Source organism: Entelurus aequoreus, linkage group LG25 (assembly GCF_033978785.1).
Source record: "Entelurus aequoreus isolate RoL-2023_Sb linkage group LG25, RoL_Eaeq_v1.1, whole genome shotgun sequence".
In the NCBI taxonomy this organism is placed as follows: domain Eukaryota; kingdom Metazoa; phylum Chordata; class Actinopteri; order Syngnathiformes; family Syngnathidae; genus Entelurus; species Entelurus aequoreus.
This window is the reverse complement of record NC_084755.1, coordinates 33,714,234-33,724,233: the sequence shown is the minus strand read 5'-3', so window position 1 is coordinate 33,724,233 and position 10,000 is coordinate 33,714,234. Positions and strand designations below refer to the sequence as shown.

Sequence of the window (10,000 nt, the reverse complement as noted above, 5' to 3'; positions counted from 1 at the left end):
AAGCATGTGGGGGCCATTTTGATATTTTTCATTTTCAAACCATAACAAAATATATGGATTTTTTTTTTTAACCTTTAGGGCTCCCAGGGACCATAAAGGGTCTTAGTCATTAAAATATAAAAAAATAAGTCAAATTATTATTATTTTTGATTTAATGCTTACAGTAAATATCTATATCAACTTCAGGTTGATATAAAGTAAAAAAAAAAAAGGTTTTATGCCTTTTCTGTCAAAGACAACTTTTTTTTTACAGTAAAACTGAAATATGCAGTATTAAGTATTTAGAGCCCTAAAAGATCAATAATGCAGGACACCATTGATTTTAATTCTTTAATATTTTTGAGTAGTGGCATTTTATCAACACAGCTGGGTTGTCTACATAAGTGGCATATTATCAACACAGCTGGGTTGTTGACATAAGTGGCATATTATCAACACAGCTGGGATGTCGACATAAGTGGCATATTATCAACACAGCTGGGATGTCGACATAAGTGGCATATTATTAACAGACAGGTTGTTGACGTAAGCTGCATTGTATCAAAATATCTATCCAGGCTGTTGACATACGCGACATATTAGCATAGACGCATTGTCGACATAAGTGGCATATTATCAACACAGCTGGGTTGTTGACATAAGTGGCATATTATCAACCCAGCTGGGTTGTTGACATAAGTGGGATATTATCAACATAGCTGGGTTGTCGACATAACTGGCATATTATCAACACAGCTGGGTTGTCCACATAAGTGGCATATTATGAACATAGCTGGGTTGTCTACATAAGTGGCATATTATCAACATAGCTGGGTTGTCCACATAAGTGGCATATTATCAACATAGCTGGGTTGTCCACATAAGTGGCATATTATCAACACAGCTGGGTTGTTGACATAAAGTGGGATATTATCAACACAGCTGGGTTGTCTACATAAGTGGCATATTATCAACATAGCTGGGTTGTCCACATAAGTGGGATATTATCAACATAGCTGGGTTGTCTACATAAGTGGCATATTATCAACACAGCTGGGTTGTCCACATAAGTGGGATATTATCAACATAGCTGGGTTGTCCACATAAGTGGCATATTATCAACACAGCTGGGTTTGTTGACATAAGTGGGATATTATCAACATAGCTGGGTTGTCTACATAAGTGGCATATTATCAACATAGCTGGGTTGTCCACATAAGTGGCATATTATCAACACAGCTGGGTTGTTGACATAAGTGGGATATTATCAACACAGCTGGGTTGTCTACATAAGTGGCATATTCTCAACATAGCTGGGTTGTCCACATAAGTGGGATATTATCAACACAGACAGATTGTCGACGTAAGCTGCATATCATCAACATCACAGCGTTGTCGCCTAAGTAGTACATTATCAACATAGCTGGGTTGTCCACATAAGTGGCATATTATCAACATAGCTGGGTTGTCCACATAAGTGGGATATTATCAACACAGCTGGGTTGTCTACATAAGTGGCATATTATCAACACAGATGGGTTGTCCACATAAGTGGGATATTATCGACATAGCTGGGTTGTCGACATAAGTGGCATATTATCAACACAGACAGATTGTCGACGTAAGCTGCATATCATCAACATCACAGCGTTGTCGCCTAAGTAGTACATTATCAACATAGCTGGGTTGTCCACATAAGTGGGATATTATCAACATAGCTGGGTTGTTGACATAGGTGGGATATTATCAACATAGCTGGGTTGTTGACATAAGTGGCATATTATCAACACAGACAGATTGTCGACGTAAGCTGCATATCATCAACATCACAGCGTTGTCGCCTAAGTAGTACATTATCAACATAGCTGGGTTGTCCACATAAGTGGCATATTATCAACATAGCTGGGTTGTCCACATAAGTGGGATATTATCAACATAGCTGGGTTGTTGACATAGGTGGGATATTATCAACATAGCTGGGTTGTCTACATAAGTGGCATATTATCAACACAGCTGGATTGTCCACATAAGTGGGATATTATCAACACAGCTGGGTTGTCCACATAAGTGGGATATTATCAACACAGCTGGGTTGTTGACATAGGTGGGATATTATCAACACAGCTGGGTTGTCCACATAAGTGGGATATTATCAACACAGCTGGATTGTCCACATAAGTGGGATATTATCAACACAGCTGGGTTGTCCACATAAGTGGGATATTATCAACACAGCTGGGTTGTTGACATAGGTGGGATATTATCAACACAGCTGGGTTGTCTACATAAGTGGCATATTATCAACATAGCTGGGTTGTCTACATAAGTGGGATATTATCAACACAGCTGGATTGTCCACATAAGTGGGATATTATCAACACAGCTGGGTTGTCCACATAAGTGGGATATTATCAACACAGCTGGGTTGTCTACATAAGTGGCATATTATCAACATAGCTGGGTTGTCTACATAAGTGGGATATTATCAACACAGCTGGATTGTCCACATAAGTGGGATATTATCAACACAGCTGGGTTGTCCACATAAGTGGGATATCATCAACACAGCTGGGTTGTCTACATAAGTGGCATATTATCAACATAGCTGGGTTGTCCACATAAGTGGGATATTATCAACACAGCTGGGTTGTCCACATAAGTGGGATATTATCAACATAGCTGGGTTGTCTACATAAGTGGGATATTATCAACACAGCTGGGTTGTCCACATAAGTGGGATATTATCAACATAGCTGGGTTGTCTACATAAGTGGGATATTATCAACACAGCTGGGTTGTCCACATAAGTGGGATATTATCAACACAGCTGGGTTGTCCACATAAGTGGGATATTATCAACACAGCTGGGTTGTCCACATAAGTGGCATATTATCAACACAGCTGGGTTGTCCACATAAGTGGCATATTCTCAACATAGCTGGGTTGTCTACATAAGTGGGATATTATCAACACAGCTGGGTTGTCCACATAAGTGGCATATTATCAACACAGCTGGGTTGTCCACATAAGTGGCATATTCTCAACATAGCTGGGTTGTCCACATAAGTGGGATATTATCAACACAGCTGGGTTGTCCACATAAGTGGGATATTATCAACACAGCTGGGTTGTCCACATAAGTGGGATATTATCAACACAGCTGGGTTGTCCACATAAGTGGGATATTATCAACACAGCTGGGTTGTTGACATAAGTGGCATATTATCAACACTGCTGGGTTGTCTACATAAGTGGCATATTATCAACACAGCTGGGTTGTCCACATAAGTGGGATATTATCAACACAGCTGGGTTGTCCACATAAGTGGGATATTATCAACACAGCTGGGTTGTCCACATAAGTGGCATATTATCAACACAGCTGGGTTGTCTACATAAGTGGGATATTATCAACACAGCTGGGTTGTCCACATAAGTGGCATATTATCAACATAGCTGGGTTGTCTACATAAGTGGGATATTATCAACACAGCTGGGTTGTCCACATAAGTGGCATATTATCAACATAGCTGGGTTGTCTACATAAGTGGGATATTATCAACACAGCTGGGTTGTCCACATAAGTGGCATATTATCAACACAGCTGGGTTGTCCACATAAGTGGCATATTCTCAACATAGCTGGGTTGTCCACATAAGTGGGATATTATCAACACAGCTGGGTTGTCCACATAAGTGGGATATTATCAACACAGCTGGGTTGTCCACATAAGTGGGATATTATCAACACAGCTGGGTTGTCCACATAAGTGGGATATTATCAACACAGCTGGGTTGTTGACATAAGTGGCATATTATCAACACTGCTGGGTTGTCTACATAAGTGGCATATTATCAACACAGCTGGGTTGTCCACATAAGTGGCATATTATCAACATAGCTGGGTTGTCCACATAAGTGGCATATTATCAACATAGCTGGGTTGTCCACATAAGTGGCATATTATCAACATAGCTGGGTTGTCCACATAAGTGGCATATTATCAACACAGCTGGGTTGTCTACATAAGTGGCATATTATCAACATAGCTGGGTTGTCCACATAAGTGGCATATTATCAACACAGCTGGGTTGTCTACATAAGTGGCATATTATCAACATAGCTGGGTTGTCCACACAAGTGGCATATTATCAACATAGCTGGGTTGTCCACATAAGTGGCATATTATCAACACAGCTGGGTTGTCCACATAAGTGGCATATTATCAACACAGCTGGGTTGTCTACATAAGTGGCATATTATCAACATAGCTGGGTTGTCTACATAAGTGGCATATTATCAACACAGCTGGGTTGTCTACATAAGTGGCATATTATCAACATAGCTGGGTTGTCCACATAAGTGGCATATTATCAACACAGCTGGGTTGTCTACATAAGTGGCATATTATCAACACAGCTGGGTTGTCCACATAAGTTGGATATTATCAACACAGCTGGGTTGTTGACATAAGTGGGATATTCTCAACACAGCTGGGTTGTCGACATAAGTGGGATATTCTCAACACAGCTGGGTTGTCGACATAAGTGGGATATTATCAACACAGCTGGGTTGTCCACATAAGTGGGATATTATCAACATAGCTGGGTTGTCGACATACGTGGCATATTATCAACACAGCTGGGTTGTCTACATAAGTGGGATATTATCAACATACCTGGGTTGTCGACATAAGTGGCATATTATCAACATAGCTGGGTTGTCTACATCAATTAGGGCTATATAAATAAACATTGATTTAAGTGGCATATTATCAACACAGCTGGGTTGTCCACATAAGTGGGATATTATCAACACAGCTGGGTTGTCCACATAAGTGGGATATTATCAACATAGCTGGGTTGTCGACATAAGTGGCATATTATCAACACAGCTGGGTTGTCGACATAAGTGGCATATTATCAACACAGACAGATTGTCGACGTAAGCTGCATATCATCAACATCACAGCGTTGTCGCCTAAGTAGCACATTATCAACATAGCTGGGTTGTCGCCATAAGCAGCATATGAAAATAACTAGGCTGTAGCCAAAGGCGGCATGTTATCGACACAGACGGGTCGTCGACATAAGCAGGATATTATAACCATAGATGTTGTTACATAGATGTTACTTTCTAAAGTCGGGAGGATATTCTAGCAGCTTCCGACTGACCTGCAGCTGCCGTCAGCGATGTCGGCAGCTGAGCTTGACTGCTCAACATCGACGCTCAAGGACGCCATGGCGCTGACTGTGTCCGCCTCGTCCTTCTCTGATTGGCCCTGAGCTCCCAGCGGGCTGTCCAATAGCGAGTGGCTGCTCGTCGGAGACAAGTTCTGGAGGCAAGACCAGTGTTTGCCTGCAACACAGAGGACAGTGTGAGGAGGACGACATGCTGTGGCTTCTCACCATTGAGTGTGTGTGCGTGTTAGGCAGAGAGATGACTCACTCTGGATCTCTATCACTCTTTCTAGCGAGGCACAGGCTTTTGGACATGGCTTCTCCTGAGGCCACTGGAATGCAGAGCCGCTCTGCGTAGGACACATTGAGTGAGTTAACACTTGCCCGTCACCTTCATTGTGGGTGTTATCTCACCGACGTTACAAAGCACTTATAAACAGTCTACTCCGGCGGTTCTAAAAATGTCGTCACCGAGTACAACCATGATGACCAACATTAAAATAGAGTAGCGCGGTAAGCCTAAGTATTCATTAAAAAAGGCAGAGATTTGATCTCACAAGTATATTTAATATTTTTGGCCGCTGTAACATTACACACAGTTTAGACCAGGGGTAGGGAACCTATGGCTCTAGAGCCAGACGTGGCTCTTTTGATGGATGCATCTGGCTCTCCGATTAATCTTAGCTGACATTGCTTAACACGATAAAAAAAGGAATATTTCCACTTGTAATCAGAGTTAAAAATAACGTTCAAAATATAAAACATTATCCCGCATTTTAATCCATCCATCCGTTTTCTACCGCATCTGTTCAAGAAGTCACATTGATGGTAAGAATTATTTTATTTATTATTGGTTCCGAATAACAATGTTATTAAAAAGAATATGAGACTTATTGTACTCCAAAAATGTTGGTGTTACTTAAAAATGCACGCATTTAGTTGTATTCAGTGTTAAAAAATATTATATGCCTCACACGAAAATACATTTTAAAATATTTGGCTTTCATGGCTCTCTCAGCCATAAAGGTTCCCGACCCCTGGTTTAGACAGTAACACTGTGTTTGAATACAGGAAAATAAAACACTGTACTTTAATCAAGTGATTCTTTGGCGTAGGGCTGGGCGATATATCGCGGGTTTGTCTCTGTGCGATATAGAAAATGACTATATCGTGATATTCGAGTACCGTATTTTTCGGACTATAAGTCGCAGTTTTTTTCATAGTTTGGCCGGGGGTGCGACTTATACTCAGGAGCGACTTATGTGTGAAATTATTAACACATTACCGTAAAATATCAAATAATATTATTCAGCTCATTCACGTAAGAGACTAGATGTATAAGATTTCATGGGATTTAGCGATTAGGAGTGACAGATTGTTTGGTAAACGTATAGCATGTTCTATATGTTATAGTTATTTGAATGACTTACCATAATATGTTACGTTAACATACCAGGCACGTTCTCAGTTGGTTATTTATGCCTCATATAACGTACACTTATTCAGCCTGTTGTTCACTATTCTTTATTTATTTTAAATTGCCTTTCAAATGTCTATTCTTGGTGTTGGGTTTTATCAAATACATTTCCCCCAAAAATGCGACTTATATATGTTTTTTCCCTTCTTTATTATGCATTTTCGCCAGGTGCGACTTATACTCCGGAGCGATTTATACTCCGAAAAATACGGTATATGTTTTTTGATTGATTGAAACTTTTATTAGTACATTGCACAGTACAGTACATATTCCGTACAATTGACCACTAAATGGTAACACCCGAATAAGTTTTTCAACTTCTTTAAGTCGGGGTCCACGTAAATCAATCCATGGTACAAATATATACCATCATCATAACACAGTCATCACACAAGTTAATCATCGGAGTATATACATTGAATTAATTACATTATTTACAATCCGGGGGGTGGGACGTGTAGGGGGGTGGGGGGGTGGGGGGGTGGTTGGGGCGTGGGGGTTAGGTTTGGTTGATATCAGCACTTCAGTCATCAACAATTGCATCATCTGAGAAATGGACATTGAAACAGTGTAGGTCTGACTTGGTTGGATATGTACAGCGAGCAGAGAACATAGTGAGTTCAGAAAGCATGAGAACAAGTATATACACTACCGTTCAAAAGTTTGGGGTCACCCAAACAATTTTGTGGAATAGCCTTCATTTGTAAGAACAAGAATAGACTGTCGAGTTTCAGAGGAAAGTTTTCTTTTTCTGGCCATTTTGAGCGTTTAATTGACCCCACAAATGTGATGCTCCAGAAACTCAATCTGCTCAAAGGAAGGTCAGTTTTGTAGCTTCTGTAACGAGCTAAACTGTTTTCAGATGTGTGAACATGATTGCACAAGGGTTTTCTAATCATCAATTAGCCTTCTGAGCCAATGAGCAAACACATTGTACCATTAGAACACTGGAGTGATAGTTGCTGGAAATGGGCCTCTATACACCTATGTAGATATTTCACCAAAAACCAGACATTTTCAGCTAGAATAGTCATTTACCACATTAGCAATGTATAGAGTGTATTTCTTTAAAGTTAAGACTAGTTTAAAGTTATCTTCATTGAAAAGTACAGTGCTTTTCCTTCAAAAATAAGGACATTTCAATGTGACCCCAAACTTTTGAACGGTAGTGTACATTTGATTATTTATATTTGATTATTTACAATCCGGGGAGGTGGGATGTGGAGGGGGGAGGGTGTTAGTCTAGGGTTGAAGTTGCCTAGAGGTGTTCTTTTAGCTGTGGGCATTACACTATATGCATTTCTCACTCTTTCTTGTCTCTCCTTCTCACAGAGACTTAAAACAAGCGCACCTTACGTCACATACTGACGCGCGCGCAACGTCACACGCCCTCGGCGAGCAGAGAGGTAGCGGCATGGGTAACGATAGCAGTGGCAGGTGCGAGTGGTAATACGAGAGAGAGAAGGTGCAAATCTGGTAACAAATGAAGGAAGATTTCATTCCCAAGAAAAACAGCAGGGGGTCCATCGTCTGGCGGTGGTTTGGCTTTAAGTGGGAAGATGTTTTACAAGAATGCGGCAAAAGCGTTGCTACAAAAAGTAGCAGCACTGCTAATTTGTAGCACCATTTGAAAAGTCACCTGCTAGAGAATGGAGAGTGCTTGAAACTCTGCATGTCAACATCTCGGCCAGTGTCACAGCCAACAAAATGCCCAAGCAACCATTTCCACATCAACACCGTATAAAAAAAATAGTCAACAACATAAGGAGATAACGTCCGCAGGAACCTACCACATAGCGAAGGACATACACTATTTGATTTCCTATTATGCAGCTCATTTTTATTTGACACTTATTGAAATATCTTGTGTGACATCATGCACAAAAGTGCACTTTATTTGTTTTAAACTATTGCAGTGGCGTTCTGTACAGAAAGTGCACTTTAATTTAGTGTTGTTTTGATATGTCATCTTAGTGACATCATGCACAAAAGTGCACTTATAGCTTGTTTTAAAATGTCTCTGACAATCTTGCACTTTCTGTTTGGAAATGACATGAATGTTTGTGCCACTGCTTAATAACTGTTTAATAAATAAAATTTTGGTAAATTGACTTAGTTGTGATTTCCCTCTCTGCATGAAAGTTTAAAATGAGCATATATTAATGCAGTATGAACAAGAATGTTTTAATGTAGACACATAGAATCATCATACTGCTGTGATTATATGCATCAAGTGTTCATTCAAGGCTAAGGCAAAATATCCAGATATATATCGTGTATCGTGACATGGCCTAAAAATTTTGAGATATTAATAAAAAGGCCATATCGCCCAGCCCTACTTTGGCGTACCACTAGTGGTACATGTACCACAGTTTGAGAATCACTCCTCTATTCAGTCTGAACAGTAATGTCCGTGCTAATTCTAAACACGAGTAGTCTGACTCATCCATTATTATCGAAGATAACTTAAGAAGGCTGATCCAGGGTTGCCATGGCAATAAAATATACATGACTCTCCTCATTATACACTTGTGCGCCATCAACATCATTTTGAAGCTGTTAAAAAAAGACACCGTGTTAAAATATTCAGACTCACTCACCGGGTCTCCAAGGAGAGCAGAGACGCAGGCTTCTGACGCATCGCAGATGGCAGTGAGGTCGTGACCCCCCTCCAGCGCCATAACAACACGCCCACCAGCCAGGCCCATCAGGAGCTGCGTTAGCAGCCCAAAACCTGCCAAAATGTCATTTTCAACCTGATGAAAAATGATCTTGAACATACGAACAGACCAACGTGTTTGTTAGCTACGATGTTGGTCGCAATACTTTCGCAAATCCGAAATTTGAATTGTGCGCCTTCAGTGTAAAGTACCAATGATTGTCACACACACATATAGTAACCTATTTAAGAAAATAATACATTTCATATCGCCAAATATACCTGTATGTTCTACCATTTCTACAGAGTAAGTTCGGTTTAAAAAGAGATTATGTTATGTTTTATTATGTTAGATCCACTATGGACTGGACTTTCACAATCGACATCCCACTGGGGTGAGTTTTTCCTTGCCCTTATGTGGGCTCTGAACCGCGGATGTCGTTGTGGCTTGTGCAGCCCTTTGAGACACTTGTGATTTAGGGCTATATAAATAAACATTGATTGATTGATTGAAAAAGAGAAAACCAGCTAAGTAATGGAAAAATGGCGAAATAACGACTTACGAAAACCTGTTACCTTTCTCTTCCGTATCACATTATAGTAACAAATCTTTTGGATCGAAACTAGTGACAAAAAAAATCTTAAATTGGATCAGAGATCTGCTATAAATTATTTTTTGTATGATTTCATACATTTTTAGCATTTT

The 10,000-nt window shown here is 40.1% G+C and overlaps 1 protein-coding gene across 5 annotated transcripts in view; it reads right to left on the bottom strand.

Moving 5' to 3' along the window:
* hdac5 (histone deacetylase 5) overlaps positions 1 to 10,000 on the bottom strand; it is a 122,516-nt gene that overhangs the window by 1,531 nt on the left and 110,985 nt on the right. For all 5 annotated transcript variants that reach the window (XM_062036761.1, XM_062036763.1, XM_062036764.1 and 2 more), the window contains 3 exons: positions 9,236 to 9,369; positions 5,427 to 5,508; positions 5,153 to 5,336 (listed from right to left, as the gene is read on the bottom strand). In XM_062036761.1, the coding sequence (XP_061892745.1) occupies positions 5,153 to 5,336; positions 5,427 to 5,508; positions 9,236 to 9,369 (400 nt within the window). The remainder of the gene's footprint in view (positions 1 to 5,152; positions 5,337 to 5,426; positions 5,509 to 9,235; positions 9,370 to 10,000) is intronic.